Source organism: Trachinotus anak, unplaced genomic scaffold (assembly GCF_046630095.1).
Source record: "Trachinotus anak isolate AG129_WGS33_773 ecotype Australia unplaced genomic scaffold, CSIRO_AGI_Tana_v1 ptg000028l, whole genome shotgun sequence".
NCBI lineage: Eukaryota > Metazoa > Chordata > Actinopteri > Carangiformes > Carangidae > Trachinotus > Trachinotus anak.
In genome coordinates, this window is record NW_027273879.1 from 907,195 (window position 1) to 930,347 (window position 23,153).

The window sequence follows — 23,153 nt, forward strand, 5'->3', positions numbered from 1 at the left end:
ATTAAACCATTTAATGGGTTTTTGAGATGTGATATCATGTTGAAGAATTAGTTGTGCTTCACTGTATTAATTAATTCTGTTACTCTCCAGCAAACCTTTGTCTGCTAAATAAATCTTTTCGAAAAGCAGGAGTAGAAAGTGACAGTTAGTTCAGTGTTGAGAATATACTTTATACTTTCTTACATGTGAGAAGAAGAATTAAGAATTACTTTTACATAATCCCACAAAATACAAATGTTATGTTATATGTTGATGTGATGATAAAAAACGCTTCTGAAGTGTAATCTTGAAAATGAGTTTGTATGAAGTCATTTAAACCTGCATGAAGTGATTTTCGGCCTCTTGGTGGCAGCAGAGCACAGACAGAAAACCAACTCAACACTGAAGTGGAATTAAATCACTGAACATGTTTTTTGAAACTAACTTTATTGATTTGTTTTTTATTTTGACAGCTTCAATCAGCTGAATGTTTTCACTTTCACTGCGTAGAATAAAAGTTTGAGTGAATGTTTGTGCAGAGTTTGACCCTCAGACCGTTTTCACCTTCATCTGCTGAAGTAGAGGAGGAGAAATTAATATTCATTCAAGGCTGATTACTCAGTATTTTGTGTATCTGGACCATGGAAGGATTATTGAATGGACCTACTGTTACAGAGACACTAAACACAAAACAGCCACACACAGACACACACTGAATAAAAATAAACACAAATGACCACAAAGGCACTTGAAATAAGTAAAAATGGAAGTAAAAAGACCACAAAGACAAGACCACAATCACAAAGAGACATAAAGAGACACAAAACGACTTCTGTCTGTTTCAGGGGAAGGGGGCCTTTTATGTGTCTGTGCCTAGGGGCCTGTTTTCTGCGGATATTCAACATTTTCTGCAACTTAACTGTGACAAACAGAAATGGAGCCTGAAAACTAAATGTGATGCAGCCACAGCCTGAACATGAGCATGACTCAGCCAACAACAAAGTGTCACACAAACAAAATCAGAGACGACGCTTCACTCCAGCTCATCTGTAGACAGAATATGAACACTTAATAAACGGTTTATGACACATTATAGTGAACTTGCTTGCAGCCATAAGGACATTTTAAAGTGTTTATTATGTATAACTTCTCCTAAACTTAAACTTTACGTCTGTTTTATAATCTGTTTGTTCTTCTTTTTTATAATTGCTGTTTTTTTCATTTGTAACTTTGTTAAGAAAAGTGCTATATAAATAAAGTTTATTATAATTATTATAGGACTACTACTCGAAGCCACATTATAGTGTGTCCTAAACCATTTATTAAATATGTGTGTTGTGCTTATGAAGCGACACATCTTTAAAAAGCATCTTAAACCCAGTGATTTTCTCTGTATTTTCATGATTTTATATCTTTCATTGAATGGGTCCTACACTAATTATTGCTTTTCTTTACATTGTCCACTCTACCTGTTTATCTCCCTCTCACCTGTTTTCTTCTTCCTGTAAATCACTTCATAACATCTGTTTTAAATTAAGTTTATTTGTTTTCTAGTTTGCAAAAATTATAATTCCATTGATCTCATCGTATGAGAGTAAATGCAAAGACATGTCTAAAGTTTCCTTGAACTGTTCAACAGTACAGAATATTATTTCATTCATATGAAGGTGTGCAAACATTTCCTTAAGCTGTTCAGTGGGAGCAGAGAGGAAACAGTACTATCTCAGCCATGCAGTGACAAATTTAGTTTTCCAGGAAGTTTGTGTTTGCAGTTTCATTGTTTTTACAGGGGAAACAGACAGAATGCTGCGTCTCCGTGTGTTCAGCTCCACGTGGCTCTTCAATCCCGAACTGCAGAGGTGAAACAGTGAATGAACAGACTGAAACCAGGACTAAAAGGGAAGCATGAAACTGGTATAAAAGAGACTTTTACAGGTGAAAGGACATCCTTGCCACACCCCACAGCTCATTCATCAAAATACATCAGTCTTAAAGACGACACCAGGCAGATGTCCCGTCCTGTTAGAGCCTCCTTTCAGATAAAATACTGAAACAGAGTTTCTAAATGAGCCTAACCGCACTGGGGGGGCATCTTTGTTGTCATGCATTTATATTATGTTAAAGTTCAAACCTCGTTCAGTGGGAGGAGAAGAATCACATGTGGTGTTTGGGGTCTTTTTAACTAAGAGCGAGGAATGAAGACCCCTACAGATCTGCTAAAGGCAGTAAAGCAGAGATGCTGTGAAATAACCACCTCTCAGTACATTTTAATTAAACTTGCATCAAAACTGACCCATAATCCAGTTCATCCATACCCTGATAAACAGATGATCATGGGAATAAAACACCTTCACAAGCTCCGTCTGCTCAGGTCTCTCCCGTTAAAGAGATCCTGATCTCGGTGACTCCTCCTGACTAAAGGAAGGATGAGCAGATGAACACCAGCCACAGACGGTTTTACCACCTGGAAACTCAAATGTTGTTCTTACTGACGGCTTATGACCTTTATGTTTGACCTTTAGTTTTATTCAGAGTAGTTTCACTGAGATTCAAGCTCTGTGTTACAGGAACGCCCTGATTGCATTAACACGCCTGGAAGCTGCCCAGTCCAACCCCAGTCTGACCTGCCGGCCTCTGAGCAGGGGTTAGGCGACTTGCTCGAGGGCACAGTGGTGTTGATGAGGATTTAGATAAGTGCTGTTCTTTCACTTTCCCACCTGGATTTAATCCTGACGGTCTGGGATCAAACTAGCGACCTTCCAGTGACAAGCTTGCTCCTCTAAACCTTTAGCCGTGACCCAAACACATCGTACTTAGATATGAATGATCGGTGAAGCTTTAGTGAAAAAGTTATTGAACATCCACTTAGAAACTCTTGATTGAAAATGTGTCCAAATCACGGAGAATTTCTCTATTTAATAGAATTTATTTTAACAACATAAACAAGGACAAACTCAGAATCAGTTAACGAACCTCACTGCTTGGACTTGTAAAAAAATGTGTGGGCAAATATCAAATATGTAACAAGCTTATACACGACATGCCAACGGGAAGAATCTTTGCCAGACTTTGACTTACAACCCTGCTGCTTTCTGCTGAGAGGATCTGAAGCAATTATCACTGAAGATAAAGGCTGTTACAGATAAAGAGGTCGAATTCCTCTGCATTCACATCAGAGGAAAACTGCAGTAACACACACACACACACAGACACCCAGGGAGGCAGAGACAGGTGAAGGGGAAAGTGTGGGGAGCTCTGTCCAACTGAAGTCTGACGTTTGTGACATGAACACTGAAGACTCAGGAACTAATGCATTGATCTGGTGTCACTGTGACTGGCTGATCGATAGAGACTCATTTCATTTGGAAAAAAAAAGGATAAGTGAGTGATGGACACAGCAGAGCTTCATGTTTTCACTGCTGAGAGACGGAGAGAGGAGAATGAACTGAGCTCATTCTTTCTTATTTTCAGATTAGAAACCAGAATTACCAGTTTGTGGTTGTTTGCCGCTGCCAACCAGCCACGTTGCAGGAAATATGATCATAATCTCCACTTCCTGAGTTACAGGCTGTTACAACACGGAACTTCTTTTCACAAAAACTTGAGGTTTTAAAGCCCTTGGTTTCAACTGCTGCTGAACTGAACTGAATCCAGTTCTCTCTCTTACAAGTGTAAGCGTTCATTACCGATGCACAATGAATCTTGGGATAGGTTGGGCCACCATAGATGTATTTAATGACCATTATCATAAGATCACCATTATGAAGCGGCCCCTGAATTGAGACACAGCCACTGTCAGAGACAGTGGAGCATCTTTATATACTATATTATACTATATTTATATTTATTTATATAGAGTATCCTTGCTACAGTGTTTAATAATGACCAGAGGTGTTTTTCCAGAACATTATGATGTCACACTGAAGTTGACATCTGACCTTTTGGATGTAAAATGTCATCACTTCATTTTATCTTTATGGACATTTCAATTACAGTTACTCTGAAATTTGTAACTAACAATAAATCCACATTAGCAGTTAATATCTACTCTGAAATGTTTGTCTGAAAAAGTCTGTCACTCCAATTATATTTATTTATTTTTATTTATTTATTTTTTGATTTTATTTTTTTTCTCTGTTGAAACTTGTCTATAATGAACTGATATGTCTGAATGTTTGTAAACTTCAATGTTAAAATAAAAAAAATGTTTCAATTACAGTCAGAGTTTGTGTCATAATTAGTGTAGGAGCTTGTAATTAGTTTCTAATCAGTTCCTCCTTGAGTCCTAATGAACGTTTCCCTCGAGGTGTTACTGAGATAACGGGTTCACAGGTATGAGTCGAGCAGACAACCTGAAAACAATACGCCTCCACTCGTCACAGTGAGAAAACATCACAACACTGACGATTAGAATCTCAAACAAAAGGCACATTTATTATCTCAAATTTCCTCTTAATTCATTCACTTATTTATAATAAGCAGGCGTCATTTACATCAATTTCAAGACGTACATTCACACCTTTACAGAAGACAGTAGTTACACAACAGGAGTCACTGATTGTCAGAGGAGTGTTTCTCTGCTACACCCGATTCTAATTTGTGATCCTTGAAATCCCTGAAATTCAAGGACCTGGAAATTAAAGTGGACAGTGAAATGTTTTCCTCTTCATGAAGGGACATTAGTAAAATACTGTCAGTCAGTTATTAGACAGAGACAGAGCTTTTCCGCCTGTTGGTTCCCTTGTTGTTAACACAGAAACATTTCCACAGTAACCGTCGACTGTTGCTCCTGATGAAACAATACAATAGAAAGAAAATAGAGGTTTTTTTTGTTTTGGTCATTGTTTGTACAAAAAGTGTTATTCAGAGACAGAAGCGTCTTCACTCGCTCTGCCTCACAGAGACAAACAGTCTCAACCCCGACAGCCGCGACACAAACTCAGTGACACAGTGAAGGCGAGTCTCTGGCTCAGAGTTTCATCAACTTTACACTCAAGTAAAAAATATGTTTCACTGCCGCACAAGTCTCATTAGTGTTTACAGAGCAGAGCAGCTTGTGGCAGCGTTTCAGTTCAAGATACTGAAATGAAGTCAGTCGTCACAACTCCAGCTTTGTGTGTTTGTGCGTGTCTGTGCGTGTCTGTGCGTGTCTGTGTGTGTCTGTGTGTCAGTCCATTTCGTCTTGTAGGAGAGGGTCTTTCTCTTCGGTGCTTGTGGTTGCATCTGGTGCGGTGCCACCTCCACCTTTACTTCTCTGTCGGGATCAGAAGAAAGAGGCTGTTACGAAGCGTTTTTCTCACCACATCATCAAACATCAGGCAGGAAGCAGTTTGCAGCCGATGCCTTCACAGAGAAGTTTTTTTTACCTTTGTATAACCTCTACGCTGCGTTTCTTATTAAAGCACAGCCACTGAAAACACTGGAAAATCCACTGAAAATTATGTATTATAATGATACACAACTGTAGAATCATTGTTTTAACTGTACTAAACAGCAACAATACTGTGCTTACAGTGTGATTCACACTCCATTGTTTCCATTTAACTCTGACTACATCCACACTACATTTTCATTTCAAAATAAAACCATCTCGTAGCGTTCTCTCGATCTCGGAACGTAGTAACAGATGTGTTTTAAAATGAAAATGTATCCTGGCATAAATACTCTCAACAGAACCAAAGGTGGATTCATAGTGAGCACAGTGGCCGACTGAGCCTTTTTTAAAAATAAAACTATATATTTGTTTTTAAAGATTTACACAAGAACCAATGAGCTTTGAGCTAAGAGCGACAGACAGAGGAGGAAGTCAGGAAGTGTTTACCAGCCTCGTCTGAGTCAAACTGACAAACAGAATCAAATACAGGAATCAGATTTAAATAAAGTCATGTCTGTTAGTGGCTGTTGTATAAACCTAATTCCTGCAAATGCACCTTGTCTGTTGCACTCACACATTTCACATACACACACAAAATACATGAAAATATTTCCTGAGAAATTTCCAAACATCATGACAGAAGAGCAGCTTGGTGTGAACAGACGAACCTGCTGATCCACAGACTCAGCTGTACAGTCGTTACACACACAATCACCTCAATAACACACAATATTTCCACACATGGACGAACCAGGAGGAGCTGCTGTGTTTTCTTCTGTTTGTACCTTGTGATGGGGACCGACTGCTTTAGGTTTACTAACAGGAAATGAATTGTTAAATGACAAGAAAACATTTTTACAAAGTCAATGAGCAGCAACAGAAAATGTGACACCGGGAGCTGAAGGTTAAAGAACAGGAAAAGAAATGAGGAAGAAATTCTTTTCATAACGAACTGTACAAATTCACATCAGTTAACAATGACACAGAATTTTACACTTCTTATCAGTTTTTTCTAAACCTGATAAATTTGCTGTGGATAAACATATTCTCCATGCAAACAGTCCTGTGATGCTGACGAGCTGCAGGCAGTGCTGCGGAGCCGCGTGGTGAACGAAGCGGTGAGAAACTTTTACAACCTCAGTAAAGAGAAGAAGCCAAATTCAGCTCTTTGTTTGCCGGTGGAAAGAAATCCAGTCGGTTTTATTTGCAGCATCTGTTCAATTTCATATCAGTAACAATCCTTTTTTTAGTTGTTAGAAAAGTTTCATCTCAAACTCAACAATATGTGTTGAAGTTTGCATATTCCAGGACATTTTTATTTATATTTTATTTTCTATCACTGTGCCAGTTTATGATGTAAATGTAAAAAAAAAAAAAAAAAAAAAAAAAATTAAGGCAGAATTTGTTTCTTCTTGAATCTTTTTCAAGCTTTTTGATGAGCTGCACATTGTGACACCTTATAAAACTCCAGTCCAAAGAACTGGGTTTACTCTGTCACAGAAAGTAGAGACATGAGTCCTGAAGTCATAAATTAAATGGAAGAATAAATAAATTAAGACTGTTTATAATCATTTTAAGAAGTGCATCATCCACATTTTCATGACAGCGCGGCCATGAACCTGGGGGACATCATTTTTAACGTCTTATCACTGGGACCACAACACAACTGCATCACTAATATGTTTTTTATTTATGTGTCCCATTTCCTTTTCCTGTCATCTACAAACTTAAACATGAACATGTACATTTATCTGTGTGTATTATGCCTTTGAGTGTGCACCCACCTGAATTACTCATGATGTATTTCTCCTGTGTGTCGTGGCCTTGTGAGCCTTTTACCAGCTCTTTATCGGAGGCCTAGAAGACGACCACACTGTCTTACACATCAGCCAATCAGAGAGCAAAGACAATCAGCTGCTGGTGCGATTGGAGGTGTTAACGTAGGTGAAACCAGCAGCCTCAGGTTTTTATTTTAAACTGTGGATGTGCACAGATGTAAGGATTCATGCAGAGTCACTTCTGGTGGTGAGCGATTCGGCCATGCAGTTAATCATGAGGAAGTGCGATTGGTTAATTGTGCGTCTTGTTACCATGATCATACAGAATTAAATGTGGAGGCGTTTGGTTCGTTCGCCTCCACAGCTCTTTAGACAAACTGATTATCATGCAACAGAACTTAAAAGACAAGAGAAGCATCAAAACCATCCTGAGGATCAGGATCAACAAATCCAGCATTTCTGCTCCATCAGGACGGCAGATCTTTCCTTTCAGAGGATCTGGACTAAAGACATTATACAGAATGTGTACGTTAAAGCCGCTGTAAAACAAAACATGTTAAAAAATCTAATATTCTTGCTGCACTGATTAGTCCATTTCATTATCAGCTATTCCAAAGATCAAGTTGATAACCACAGGGTGAAATCAAATGAGGATCAAAATTTGGTGCAGTGATTCTGATCATGTTGATTGAATCTGTTTAGGAACGTGGTGGCTTTACAAACCCCGGGGTTCGCCAACACTGTGGAGCTCAATGCAGCGTTGATATGAGACCTCTGTGGACACACAACATCCAAAACCTCTGTCATGATAATAAAACCTGCCAGCGCTCATAACTAAAAACCACTTCAGTGTAATTTAAATCCCTCAGCAAACAGTCCACCTCACCTCGAGGGCCGCTGATATCACAGAGCATAAAAACACAGAGCGGCGACAGAGATGTCAACGCATCACTGAGGACAACACACATTTACTCATTAACTTATACTGGCTGGTTTATGGTATTATACAACAACAAGCGTAATGTGTTTCATAACACACACACACACACACACACACACACACACACACACACACACTAGGAGAAGTGGAGGCTGCTGCACACTGACATTTCTAATCTCCAGGTTTTTGTGTGAAACCTGCACATAAAAAGTTTTTATGTGTGAGCTCAGAGCCAAAGACCTGAAGCAAATATTGATTTGTTTCCTCTGATGCATTTTCATATTTCTCCCCTGTTTTCAATCTTTCTGCTAAGATAAGCTAATTCTCCTGGCTGTAGCTTCATGTTTAGCACACACATGAGAGAAATGAAACTATTCCTTTCAAATATTACAGACGACAAACGTTTGAGTGTTTCAAAGTGTCAGAAAAGTGCCTGTGATGTTGCACCGACTCATCGTTCAGCGTCTTTTTGATATTTGAAAATGCAGCACAGCACAGTTTGTTGGGTCGGACGCAGATTAAAACATCAGAGGAGTGAACGACATAACTTTCAGACTGAATATTGATCAGTGCGTCTTCAGCGCGCTCCCTCCTGCTCCTTTTACCGTCTGTTTGTGTGAGAAGATGCATGGCTGTGTGACATGCTGCATGCAGTTAAAACACACACACACACTCACACACACACACACACACACACACACACACACACACTTCATGCTGTGTAGAAGCTTTACCTTCAGTCTATGATGCACCAGAGCAGCGATGACTATTGTCGCCAGGCCGAGCGCTATGAAGCCGTACTGCATGTACTCCATCACAGCAGGGAGGATGACCAGGTTTGTGTGGAAGGTGGTGAGGATGGGGCCGTCTATATACCCCCTCTGGGAGGGGGGGGACAAAATTAAATGTGGTGTGTGAAAGCATTTTATATTTGTTTCAGCTCAGTTTTCACAACAAAGATTCAATGAGAAAAACTGTATATATTTTACCTGAGTTCACCTCCTGGCTTTCTGTATTTTATCATTTCTCCTTTATCTCCTTTTAAATACCCAACTTTTTCTTTTTCATTCATTCATAATTTTATTTCACTTCTTTTTATCCTGGCTCTAGTGTTTCCTCATGCAAATATGGGATGTATGATATCGTTTCCACAGTTCCTGTTTTTTCTTATGATCCTCTGTCTTTTAACTGGTGTGTGTGTGTGTGTGTGTGTGTGTGTGTGTGTGTGTGTGTGTGTGTGTGTGTGTGTGTGTGTGTGTGTGTGTGAGAACAGGATCTGAACAACACTTATAAAAAAATAATGATGACACACTGACAGAGGAGCAAGAAGCATTTCCTGCTTCAAGGCCACAAAGACCGCCTGAATTAGACTCATCCACATGCACGTAAAAAAGTCATTAACTCGTCTGTGCGGTGACAATATGAGCGGGATTCAGCGTTAACTTACCTCCTCAAACCAGATCATGGGCATCACCACCTCAGAAATCTTTCCTGTTTCTCTGTGAGGACATGAACAGCACACTTCAAACTCCAAGGCTGCTTAAGAAAAGCAGGAAACACCCACCAGCCTTTCATATGCAATAATGAACAGATATAAAAAACAATGCATGACAATTGTCAATGTCATCATAATACTTCAGGGAATCACTTCCTTACGTAATTCCTGACACTCTCTTCATGTAGAGGTTGAGCTGCAGACGGATGGACACGTTCAGAGGGACACCCGTTTGCTGGAGACACACACACACACAAAACACACAAATCTCAAAAGGGGAATAAAAAGTGCTTCAATGTCACTTTTAAATGAGTGACAATTAGTTCCCATATAACCAAAGACAGCAGACAAATGAAGGAAATCCTCACGTGTAAATGATTCTGTTGGGGATGACTTTATAAGAACTATTGTGAAAACAATGTGTCTGCAAACTTTAATGGCAACCCATCCGATAGTTGTTAAGATATTTTGGTCTGGACCAACAGACCTCGCCTTCTGGAACCTGCAGGGATTTACCGAGGAGGTTCAGTGAGATCCAGCTCTGATGCTGGACTCGCAGACCGTGTCCCAGTTCATCCCAAATCCTTCCATCCTAAAGGTTCTAACGTTCAGTTTTTGTTGAAACTGTGTTGGTTCAGCCGTAGGATCATTTTAGAGGACGTAGTTTGTGCTGCTGTGTTGTACAGAGAGGTGCTGAACTGTCAGAGTAACACAAAAACGCCTGAAAATGATCAAAGAGTTCAACAAAAACTGAATATAACAACCTTCACACAGACAGGATTCATCACTGGTCTGTTAGACTGAGTTAGTTCTAGCTGTATCTAATAAATTGCTAGTCCGTGTCAGAGAATGGTCCGCCTGAAAAAAACAAAAAAAAAAAACAAAAAAAAAACACTTGGATTCTTGTTTGGATTTCTTTAAACCAATCACAATCGACTTGGCGGCGCTGAGCCCAGGTTACAGCGACGGTGCCTCTGATGGTGTTGGAGGAGAACTTGTTTTGGGGGAACATTTGCATGTGGGGAGGTGACAAAGAAAAGAGTAAAGACAAACATCAGCTGTGTGACGACACGATCCGAATCCTCTCTACTGCTTTTGGTATTTGAACCTTTTAAACGTGCCCAAACTGACCTGAGTCACTGCAGGTCAACGGGAGAGAAGACTTCAGAGAGCCGCACAACAAAGATATGTTAATTAGAAAAATCTACATTTGCTCCTTCACATGCAAGTTTGTCCGAGGCCACGTCACACTGCATCACAACAGCAGGGCCTGTTTTTCAGGCTTTTGTTGTGATTCTGGGTTTTTCTGGCAGAACAAACTGTAACAGAGTCAGGTCCAGACCCCCTCCCCAGACCCTCCGAACCAAAGCCACTAATTATCACGGTGTGTTTCTGCATCTGGCAGAGGGAGTTTGGATTCATCGAATGGCTCTGGTTTTTCTCTTCCTGTGATCAAAATATTTGCCTCAGCAGCTCCACTCTCTCAGTCACTCTGTTGTCTCCTCTTGTATGTGGATCTGCAATCTTGAATTAGTGTAAATTATAAATCCTATGAAATCCATAGATCCAATGTAAAAGCTTTTGGTGTAAACAGCTTGGACACTTTCACAGCTGTTCTCTTGCAGCTCTTTCCTGCCAAAATGTTTCCTCCGGCATTTTTTGCCCATTTAAGCACACAAATCCCGGACTCTCGTGTCTGGTAACCTCAGGCAAGTGAGAGCCGGAAATCAACCGTTTACTGTTTGAACCTGCAGGAAATTAAATGTCCCCCCAGCCCCACACAACACCTTCTGCAGCTACAGTTACAGGAGACACATGGAAACTCTGCATGACTTAACAAAATGTATAGTTTGATCAGTTTGTATTTGTGTGGAGCCTCTACTCTGATAATCAGCCGCCACATTATTATAACACTGTAAAAAGTTTAACAGTAGTAGTGTTTGAAAATGAATCCTCTGCACAGATGACAAAATTCTCCTTCATTACTACATTTAACCTGTATTTATTGGATTTCATAAAAGACGATGATGATACAGTACATGAAAGCTTTTACTCTGAACAACAGGAAATTGAATTTTTTTTTTTTTTAATGGCTGCCTCTGGACCGCTGCGCTGCCTACGGCCCTGACTGACTAATGAAGAGATTAACTGGTGGTAAAAGTAATAAGAATCAGAATGTCCAAAGTTCCCAAAATTTAACCTCCCTGTTAGCTGAAGAGTGAAGAATTAGCTCGTAGCATCTAGAGCTCTGGGTTTTAATGACGCGGTGACAGAGTCGAGTTAAACCAACAATGACACAGATGTTCAGGGTCTGTTTTCCTGATGCCCTGCGGCTGATTAATGAGCACCGTCTGATTAAATTTGTGTTTCAACTTTACATCTGGCAAATTTATATCTGATCTCATATAATATCTTGGTATATTTTCATGGTATGTTTTGGGAACTTGAGGATGAGTCTTGTTTACACATTTACCACTAAACAGTCATTTTACTGGTTTCCAGTAAGTTGCTTTATTTTCACAATCAAAGCCCTTTCTCTTGTTACCCATGTCCAATCAAATAACCTCGCTGTCCTGCCTCTTGTGAACCCACTCAGCAATTTGTTTGATTTGAAGCAGCTGTAAAGAATAAAGTCATTGTTCAGTTTTCTTAAAATGCCCTCACCCCTGGCTGAGGACAGGAATCTTGGCCTCTTTTCATAAATTTGATACGAAAAATTTGTCCCTGTTGCTTTCGATGGAATTCAGGGACTTTAGTGAATTTCCAGTGGTTGTCCCATCTTATAAGCAGAGGTGGTAAAGGTTCGGGTCTTGAAGTCGATATTCAAAATAGAAAAATGTTAATAAAAAAAACGCAGCATGTTCGTCAATTTTTCCCCCTGATTGTTCTCTGAAGGACTTTTTGCTCGGTGAGTCGGTGAAGCAGATTTCAGCTGCGGACATGTGGCTCTGATAAAAAGTTAATAGGAGCTGCAGTCAGGAGGATAAGAACCACTGAGGACAAACAAGAGGACTGCAGCTGGTGGCAAACAGCAAGAGGTGGAGAAAAAAGGGCTGACTTAAGACAGACGTGGTCGGTCTTTATATTTTTATGGTACAGGTTCTATTCTACGCTCGTACAGCAGGAAATCTAAACTAATAAATAAGCTCTGTAAGACACAACAACAGGGGCCAGCAAGGGAGTCGCTGTTATAATAAGACGGTCAGAACACAATCACACATACACACTGTCTCACATAAGTTTGAATGATTTACTGAACTGGTGTTATTTCCTTCACACCACAGGTCGACTATTTCATCGCTCTGTAAAGTTAACAACACAATCTTTTGAACTTCAGAAAGTAAAAGCTCTCAATCGCTCCAATAAAGCATCCCTGCAAAAAAACAAACTTTATCATGCTTTTATTTTGTAGCCAGAGTCACTAAAGAGGAAGTGATCTGTGGATAACTGCTGCTGCCATGATGATGCTCTTATGTGGATCTTTTACAATGCGCCAACATTGAACTTATTTAGTTTTTTTAAAAAGTTTTTATTGTTCTGTATAATCTATATATTGAAAGTTTTCCATGTTTTTTTTTTCTTTTTTTATGTTTATTTATTTATTTTTTAAATTTATTTAGACATTGTACCAGGTTATAGCAAAAAACATTTTCAGTGTCAGATTATTTAATACATAGTGGTGATGAATGCTGATTGGAGGGGGCCCCTGGTCTGGGGCCCCAACAGACTCACACCACTGGCTGCAGGTGACAAAACACAGCAGAGTTCAGTAAAGTCTGGATCAGATTTGAATTGACTTTATTTTATTCCATACTGATCCTTTCAAATCAACTCATGTTTATCAGTTTAGTTTTTGGGCAGTGAAACTTTATTAAAATTAAAAAACAATTTTTAAAAATGGAAATGAACATGAAATGAAGTTGGTAACAGTGTAAATAAATATTCAAGTCAGAGAACTGAGTCTACTGTGTGCTAACATTAGCCACCATAAGCTACTGGTCACACCAGACCAACTCACACTGTCTGAGCCAGTGTAAATTCAACTTTATAAGTTAACGAATGTGCTTTGTCTTCATTTAAGCCACTGCACCGAACACGAGGAGGATGTACACCCATGTAAGATAACCTCATTAAAACACCAAGTGATTTCCCTCAATTATTAACCTGATATCAGTCATAGTCGAGCCGGATTCAACTCGACACTACTCGGAAACATCTCATGAGCTTTAATCTGCGCAGGAAAAAAAAGCCTCTTATCAAACCTGATTTTTATTGGTGCAATAGAAAGTTTCTAAACAACCCTTGTCTCATAAATAACTGCAATTATGGAGAAATAGCCCAATTTCCAATTACCTTATCACAGTGCAGGTTACAGCCAACACCATACACTGCTGAGAGGTTTACACTGGCAGCGTTGCATAATGACCTGAGTCATGGTTCTGTTATATCGACCTGACATTTGTAGTTTATTGAAGCCATCATCATCACTGCACTTTTACTGTGTTACTGCACGGCAACAAAACTCTGCTGTTATTGAGTTTATTACTGTAAAGTGGATTTGATTTTTCCTATGACTTCACCATTTACCTGGAAAACAAACATCAACTTTAATCCTCTTAGTTTACCTACGATCATCAGCACCAACACCTGAAGACAGTGATTAAGGTTGTGTTTGTGTGGCCTAACGTTTATATCACCGTATAATTCTCTCAAAATTTCAGTATAAAAGCTTCGGCAGCATTAAAACACCAGTATGGACACTGCCTCTTTCTTTCCACCACGGTTTGACGATGTTTCTTATTTTCCCGAATGTGTTTTTATTTCAGTTAAATTTCCAGATATACAGGTTACAGCTTAGTCCTGACGCAGCGGCCCGAGTTTGAGTCTGAACTGTGGCCCTTCGCGGCCCTTCAAAATAAAGGCAAAAAATGCCCAAAATAAAAAAAATTATAATAATTTGAGGTGTGCAAATGTACCACACTACAGCTGGTACCTACCTGTTTTTATGAGAAACAGGGTAGACTCACTGTGTATGTTTTGTATTTCTTTTATTCCTAATAGTGATAATCAGTTTGACTTGGTAGTTTCAGAATCTGACTCTAGCAGAGTAAGAAGCTAAAAAACTTCCTCTGAACTGAGGAGTCTCTGGATTTTTTCAGTCTGAACGGATTTTTCTAATTTAATGAATTAAAATGCAGGTTTGTTATTTTCCAACCCACAGGTCAGCAGCAGTAGTTTATTATATAAAGACAACTTTAGACAAAATGCTGTGATATAACGAGTGGGTGTTGTTACAGGATATCAGCTCATCAGGTGACATCAGATTGTTTAAGTGGGGCTGTTGTTGTCCTTGAGCCTTGATGTCCACCGTGACCAGAGCAGAGTGATTACATATCATGGACTTCCAATCAGATCAGAGTTTACAGGTGAAAGGTTGGACCCTACTTTTACAGGTAAATGTTGTTCATTCATTTTTTTATGATTTTAATACTTGTATAAGCTCTAAACCTATCTTGATCTACACTCAGCTGTCAGTTTATTAGGAACATCTTCCAGTCTAGTAAATCTTCCCTCATGCAGGTTCTAATGTTCTGTGATCATTTTAAACGCTGCAGACTGATTTTTATTTTGGCATAAAGCTGCATCTTTACCAAACTCATTCAGGGAAAAAATGCTGAAGTAAAAGATCGGACAGCTTCTTATTCTGGATGCACAACGTGTTCTCAGTAACTCAGTAAACCATGTTCATGCTTCCAAGAAATTACATAGAAAATTCAAACCAAAGACTAAATTACGTCTCAGAGGAGGAAACTATGACATGACACAAAGAAAAGAAATGTTTCATGATGAAAATATGTGCCAGAACTTATGTAATATATGCTAAGAACTGACGTGTATGGGACTTTTTTTTTTTTTTTTTTTTTTTGTGAAGCCCCAGAGAGTTGTGGGGGGGGGGGCAGCAGTCCTTCACAGTCGTGACTTTAACCACCTCTGTAAAGGCTGTGAATTTAATCTGGTCTTTAGCTCAGTCACTTCATATTACTGTGTGTGTGTGTGTGTGTGTGTGTGTGTGTGTGTGTGTACTCACTGGGTGAATGTCGATGAAGAGGCCGTGCTCCTCCTCGGTGGGACTGAGGCCCAGCACGGTGTCCAGGAGAACGGGATCAGCATTAAAGAAGTGAGGATGAGAGATGAAGACCGGAGAGTCTGTAAAATGGAAACAGAACGAGACAAAAATGAATGAACAGCTTCAAACAACGAAGCATCAGGAGGAAGGAGGTGTTAACACTGAACCTCAGATATCTGTCTGTATAACTGTCTATATAATTCTGATGAATCATTTAAATCATTTATCAAACAGAAATACTTGATTGAGAATTAAAATCTTTGAAGTTTTGAGCTGCAATATGAACACGTGGTGGCCATTCTCTGATATTTTATAGACTAAATAATTGTAAAGGTGGCTGCGGAGGTGACAGGTGAACTCTGAGTCTATAGCCTGGGGGAGGGGCTTGTAAATAAGTGAGGGGGCTGGTTTGTGTGGTCCAGGATGGATCAGGCCCTGAGGAGAACCTGCTGATTAAAGACAGCTGTCAGGGGGTCAGTGGGACACCAGCCGCAATAGGACTAAAAACTCTTTATCCCACATGTGATAACCCTGCTGATCTCATAAACTGACATTGACTCAATTACCAGATTTAACATGAGGATGAAGTCACGACAGAATGTTTTGTCTTGGAGCAAATAAATAGTCTCTGATTAGGTGATCTGTTCATCGTGAACACTCACTGTGGCGACAGCTGCTGACGTTCAGCAGGCCGGACTGTCTGCAGGGGCAGAAGCCTTCATTGGGGGCGTAATCTGTCCCGTTGGCGAACAGGGTCTTGGGTGCAACGTATCGATACAGAGGGATACCCTTCATCTCACCAGGACGCTGGTAGACAAGCTCCAAAGATCTGAAAAATAAACAAAAAAAACACAGAAAATGGTTTTGTAAGTTTGCACAAGGAAGTGTGAGAGAAAGAACTGAAGTGAAAAAATAATCTCTGACCTGCAGGCGTCAGGGCTGTAGAAAGGCAGAGTGCTCTCTTTAGTCATGAAGGGAGGCCACATCTGCCCAGCTGTTCCATTGATCATGTTACACTGAGGAGTCCGCCAGTAGTTCAGCTGGTGACAGAGAGGTCGGTGAGATGGGTGGAAACACAGACGGGAGCACAGAAGAAAAAAACCTGCAGGTGTCTCACCTCTGTCAGACCGTTCCAGGAATCAACTCTATGAACCTTCCTGATGTCGTTCTGTCCGGTGAAGATGGTGAACAGACCGGTGTTGGAGTTGTTGAACTAAAAGAGAAACACGAACACCAAACTTTATCTGACTGAAACAGTCTGCAGATATTTGGCATTTTTTCCCAATAAAGGATTTTATCTGTTAGTTGTTTATGGCCCAACAACAGTTATTAAAATTGTTGCTGATTAAATTTCTGTAGATTGATTGATTGATTAAAGGTCCCATATTATATAAAGGTAGATGTCCATGTGTTTGTGATTATAAAGCAGGTCTAGGTTCTATATTAATACTGTGAAAGTATCAAAGCCTCAGTCCACAGAGAAATGCACACAGCCTGTATTCAGAAACTGAGCCTTAAAACCAGCCATCAGGACTTCTGGAACTTTGTGATGTCACAACAAAGCAGTCACCGCCCTCAGCCATGCCCCAAGCCCCGCCCACCTGGACCCACCATCCAACCTTGAAGGATTTGGTCTCTCTGAGTGTTTACCTGAAATCTGCTATATTTTTACTGGATCACTCAGAAAACAGTCAGCCAATCAGAAGAGAGACTCAGATCCTCTCTTCTGATTGGCTGACTGACCTGTTGTTACTAGAGCTCCAGAGAGAAGCCTGAGAGAGGAGATGTAAAACTACACTGAGATGGTTTTTGGTTCTTAAAACCACAGATATATCTTCTGATGGAGATCAACACCTCAGATAAAACAAATATGGGACCTTTAATTTTTTTTTTTTGACCTGTGTAACAGTGCAGTCACTTCCCATTCATGTCTATGAATATTTTCAGTGTATACTTCAAAACACTGTTGCACACTCGAACACAGCTTTAGTAAACTTCCTTCACGTATTTTGAAAGTCTCCATGTCGTCATCCTCTCTTGCATCAAGGCCATAAGCCTCAACTATGAGCGTAAATTATTTTAAACACTCACTTCAGCAAAGAGGCCAAACTTTCCCGTTGAGGGCAGCATGCCAGGCAGGTATTTGTTGAGGAACTCGACCAGTTTACTGTCATAACCCCACATCAGCTCCCCCACGGTCTTGGTCAGGAAGGGCCCCTCATTGAAAGTCTTAAATGTGGCGCTGATCATTAAACGCACTGCGAAAGGCAGGTTTTCCATCATCACTGCTGCACCCTGAAAAAAAACACAGACAGGAGTGAAAAAGCAGAAAACTACCAAAGAGGTTAAGTGGAAGATGTTAAGGGTTTAATTAAGGGTTAAGGGGAAGCAGAGTCTTACCAGCACCAACATGTTGGGAATCGTGACAACATCAGACTCGTTCCCTGCAGACATGGAGGGCTCGAAGTAGTACGTTCTGTATTCCCTGTACGACACCGTGTCGTTGGGATGAAAGGTGATGTTGTCTTTCTGACAGCGTTTCCTGAAAAAGAAAGAAAAGAAACACACGTGAACACACCCTTGTTCTCCTGTAGTCTGGGCAGCCTTGAGAGTGACAGCTGTGGTTCAAGGTACACAGAACCTTAATAATGTGATAAAGTGATAAAGAGAATAACAACAGATAAGACTGATAAAAAGCAGAGAGAATGAACCATTTCACTAATTGCTGGGTCCCAAGAAACCCACATGAAGAACATACACAGAAAGGCTCCAGTTCAAACCCAACACCTTCCTGTTATGAGGTGACAGCACCACCCTGCCTCCCACTCTTATCCTGCTTCGTCTCCTGATTCTTTTATCACGTAGTTCCTGATTTAACCAGTTTTAAAGCAAAGCTGTGTTGAAACAACATTTAACATTTGAGAACTTTGGCTTATTTTGTTAACTTAGAGAAAGAAACTCAGACTGATGAATGGCAGATATTATAATACGAGTCATGGTTTAAATTGTAATGGTTCCTCTACGTCTGGAGAATATGATTTGCAGGCCGGGGCGTTAGTTCATGCATAATGTCATAACTGCAGCTCCTGCAATTTATACTTTGCTCTTGTCCATATTGTGATTTTGATTATTTGAGCAGCTCTAAAAGAAACATATTTATATTTCTCCAGGTAAGGATCCAAAAAGTACATGTGATGTACATGGGAACAACCCATAACCCACAGTGTCATGTAAACTCTAACTGAGCCAGACTGAGTCAGAGTCTTTCTGCACCACAGCTCCATCAGTTTTCATTCTGTCCAGTGCCTTTAATGGTTTGTTTGCAGCAGTAACAAAGTAAACACAGCAGTAATACTGGCTGTGGTTTCAATTATGAGAACGATTAGTTAACAAAGCATAGGGCTGCAACTGCTGATTATTGTAATTAGATTAATCTGACGATTATTGACGCACTAATCCATTAATGCCGATTTCCTGACAGTGATGTTGGATGATTGTCTGTCTGCCCCCCCCCCTCCTTTAACAACGTTCTGTTCTATCAAGAAATCCCTACTTTTTCTTATGCAGCTGTTTTGTGTTCACAGTCACTGAGCTCTTTATCAGGAACACCACACTAACAGTTCCCCAGTTCTTCATGTTCCATGTTGACTTGACTGCATCGCATCAAGCCTAAAGCAAGTGGACATCACTGACTGACTTGTTGGAGGTCACAGAGCCACACAGGACATCAGACATCTGCTCTCACATGCTGAGATGAGTCTGAACTTCACAAACCCAACTCTGTGGAGCGCTGCTCTAAGTTTTATGTGCACTGACTTTAAAAAGTCTGCACTATAACTATATACCGGCCACCAGGCTCTGAAGGGCCTGCTCCCCCTGGACTTATCTCATTTGAAGCCTCTTCCCTTTAAACACTCTGCAGCTTTAAGATGACAATGGATGGAAAAAGTGACAAGTGAACAAAAACCAGTTATGAAATCATTGTACTCCTGCAAGAACTTCTTCCCTTCACATCATGCTGATCTCACACTAAAATCTAGGTCAACATATGCAGCTGAAGCATATGTTGGGTAATGTTTTTAGACCCACAAACGCCCCCTCCCCTGGAACATATGTGGCACAGTTACACAACAATGTTTGGGCTCCATCCCACCATGTAACTAGTGAAAAGTAGCATGAACGTATACAGGGAGACACACATACTGTGAGCTGAGGACATAGTGTTCCACAAAATGAGCCAATCACATACAGAGACACAGATCTGCAGGGGACTATAACCAATATGGACAATGTTTAATGGACAGAAGGAAAATGAAGAAAGATCGTTCAATAACTGGATCAACGTATGTTAAAAATTTCTGAAAAATGATCCCATTTGACAAAGTGAGCAAAGCAGAGAATATAACCTGCAAATGCATCTTTTACATACAGTCCTTGCAACATATCTGCAGGCTGCAGGACAAAGTTTACTGATAGGGACATGCATGGAAGAAAAAAATGCATGTGCAGGTTATGCTTCAGCATGTGCTCTCAGGGAGGTGCTGGATGTAGTTTATGTTCACCTGTACACATAAGGTCCTCGCTGCTCCACCATGGGCTTTTCTCCGTTCAGGATCTCCTTGGGGTTGAGGACGTGGAAGAAGTAGACGGACATGTAGAACGGCACAGGGATGTCCTTCCACATGGTGTAGGACAAATCATTCTTCGGGTCGATCACTGTGTTCTGACATAAGAGAAAAAAAAAAAAAAAAAAAATCTTCTATCAAATTATTTTCTCAATTAATAATTTTTCCATACAATGTCAGAAAATTGTGAGAAAAGAAAAAATTCTCAGACATCTTAAAATTGCTTGTCCCACCAACACTCCAAAACACAAGATATTCTGTTTATTATTATTATTTTTATTTATTTATTTATTTATTTTTTACACATATAAAAGAAAAGCATCAAATCTTCACGCTTAAAAAAGGTGGAACAAGAAAACTGCATGAAAAAATGAATGAAACGCTTAATTGTTGTCAATCAACTGCTTGTTTCAGCTCTCACTCTCTCTGACCAACAGTCCAGCACCTTCAGTTCACAGCTGTACATGAAACAGGGGACAGGCTACATGTGTTCACAGTTCAGAGGCTGAAACCAGCAAACCATGAATCGATTAATCTTCTCATAGTTTCAGCTGCAGACTGGATTCAGTATTCATGTCTGAAAGTGTCTCCTGTGAACTTCTAATCACAAACTGTCTCTGTAAAAGGTCCAGTGGTGCATTATATCAACTTTATTATAGTTACAATATGAATACACATCATTAAAGTGATGTGAGATTAAAGCTTGAAACATGTTTTTTGCTGCTCTGAGAACAGCTGCACTGTTTTGTTTGTCTGTAACTGTTCTCCCTCCTGGCTGCTGGATGCACCTCAGCTGGACACAGGCCGGGGGACCGGACAGCAGCACCTCTTATTACCCATCAGCCGCCTGCGCGTCGGGACTTCAGGTGAGACTCAACCTGAGCTCAGCGCTTCACGGAGCTTCTTACCTTCACTATCTGGTCGTCGATGATTAACGGGCCCACAAAGGTCAGCACCGTCCCGAACCCCACGGCCAGGACCCCGGCGACTATGAACCCGACCGCGACTCTGGACTTATTGACAGCCATGGCTCGTCGGTGTTTGTCCCGCTGGAGCTTGTTTACGTCCGGACAGTCGCGGTGAGACGGAGCGAGCGAACCCGAGCGGCGGCGGCGGAGTGACGGCGGTGACCGCTGCGCTTCAACGTTACAGCCTCCGGTCGAACCGGCTGATCGACGTCCCCGATCGATAACGTTGACCCATATTCTATTGTCGCCGTATTTATAACCTGCAGGCCACGCCTCCGCAGCGCCGAGGATTCTGGGAATTGTAGTTCCCGCTCATTCTACACTGAGGCCACAGACTGGTGGAAGATGTATTCAGATTTTATGTTAAACTTAAAGTATGAGAAGTCCTCATATAATATATCCCCTATTATAAGTTAAAGTACTTATAGAACAAATATAAAATAATAATAATAAATAAGTTCAAATATTGAAGTTTGAAAAGTTAAAGTACTCCCAAAAAATATAAAATATCCCCTGACACTAAAATATGAATATATATCAGAAGTGGAGGAAGTATGCAGATGATTAACTGACAGTTAAAGTCCTCACGAGAAAAATATAAAATATAAAGTTAACCCTTTTTACATGGTTTTAGAATAAATAATGAAGTTAAATAAAGTGAAATGAAATAAAATGAGATCGAATGAGAGAGGGGACACATCGAAGTACATGTGCTCAAGTCCTTTACTTGTTTTAGTAGCTCACGCATTTTATTGGCTCCAGCTTGTCTCGAGCGCTGCGCCATCTGCTGGAGTCACCGCGTGGACCCGCTGCGCGCCGCGGGTGGTGCAGGTGAGTGCGACAGTAAAGGCCTGAAGCAGAGCACGTGCAGCGCGGGTCTACCTGCCCCTCCGACGGAGAGGAGCAGGCTGGTAACCATGGAAACAGCCTCGCTGCCGTGAAGACAATTGTTCAATGTGAAATAATTTGCTTCTGCGCAGATAAAAAAAAATAAAGAAAAAGAAGAAACTGTTAATAAAAAAGCCTGATATCACACAGAAATCAGACTTTATTTTCATCACTGTGAAGTGACTTACTTTAATGATTTGGTCCTTCATCACCGCCGGCCCCACGAACAGAAGAACTGCTCCAAACACCAGCGTCAGGGCACCTGCCGCTATAAAGCCGACGGCTACTTTGGATTTATTAATGCGCATGGTTGCTGCTGATGATCAGGTTTTGCCTGATGAGAGAAGAACACGTTTCCAGTCGCCCCTCAGTCTGCAGAGCCACCGGGCTGAGGGAGGAGTGAGGCCGTGGGCAGCGGGTGAGGGACCGGGAGGAGGCTGTGGTCCGCTGCGGTGTCTCTGTTTATACTGAGCAGACCCCGCCCGTCCCCACGCTGCAGGGGCGTGTGTACACATTGTGCACTTTTCTCCCAAATCCATGCAAAATGCATGTGTAGTCACACTGGAGTCAGATGACAGCTCCAGTTGTCACTGTATGATTGTTTCTTGGAGTAATCTAGAGCAGAAGTTCAACACGCAACACAGATAATCATAAAGAAGCAGTTTCTGTCTGATGGACATGAGATAACTTTATATCACTCTAACAGCTGACCTGGGGGCTGAAGTTTTTATTGTGTTTTATCTATTACACTACATTATATTTACAATTACTCATCTGGCAGAAGCTTTTATCCAAAGCGACTTACAGGTGAGGGACATCTCTGAAGTCCTACATCTATTCAATTAGTGCAGGGAGATCAAGCAGAAGTGCACAGTAAGTGATTGTCAGGTATGTTGGGGTGTTAGGAGATGAAGAGATGAGTCTTCAAGAGATCCTTGAAGATAAAGATGCTCTGAGCTGGTTCCACCATCAGGGAACC

The 23,153-nt window shown here is 40.7% G+C and overlaps 1 protein-coding gene across 6 annotated transcripts; it reads right to left on the reverse strand.

Moving 5' to 3' along the window:
- Nucleotides 1–4,392: 4,392 nt before the first annotated feature.
- On the reverse strand, nt 4,393–22,608 carry scarb1 (scavenger receptor class B, member 1). Of its 6 annotated transcripts, none has more exons than XM_071466249.1 (14): nt 22,363–22,607; nt 20,256–20,416; nt 18,094–18,235; nt 17,785–17,988; nt 16,811–16,906; nt 16,618–16,733; nt 16,356–16,522; nt 15,655–15,773; nt 9,728–9,801; nt 9,519–9,570; nt 8,806–8,952; nt 7,855–7,905; nt 7,138–7,210; nt 4,393–5,233 (listed from the first exon to the last, which is right to left on the reverse strand). In XM_071466249.1, exons 1-14 carry the CDS (start codon nt 22,480–22,482, stop codon nt 5,226–5,228), a joined length of 1,530 nt encoding a protein of 509 aa, XP_071322350.1. In that variant the 5' UTR covers nt 22,483–22,607; the 3' UTR covers nt 4,393–5,225. The 6 variants fall into 6 exon arrangements, with proteins under 6 accessions (XP_071322350.1, XP_071322356.1, XP_071322355.1 ...); XM_071466255.1 differs by lacking the exon at nt 22,363–22,607 and adding an exon at nt 21,227–21,552; XM_071466254.1 differs by lacking the exon at nt 7,855–7,905.
- Nucleotides 22,609–23,153: the final 545 nt, after the last annotated feature.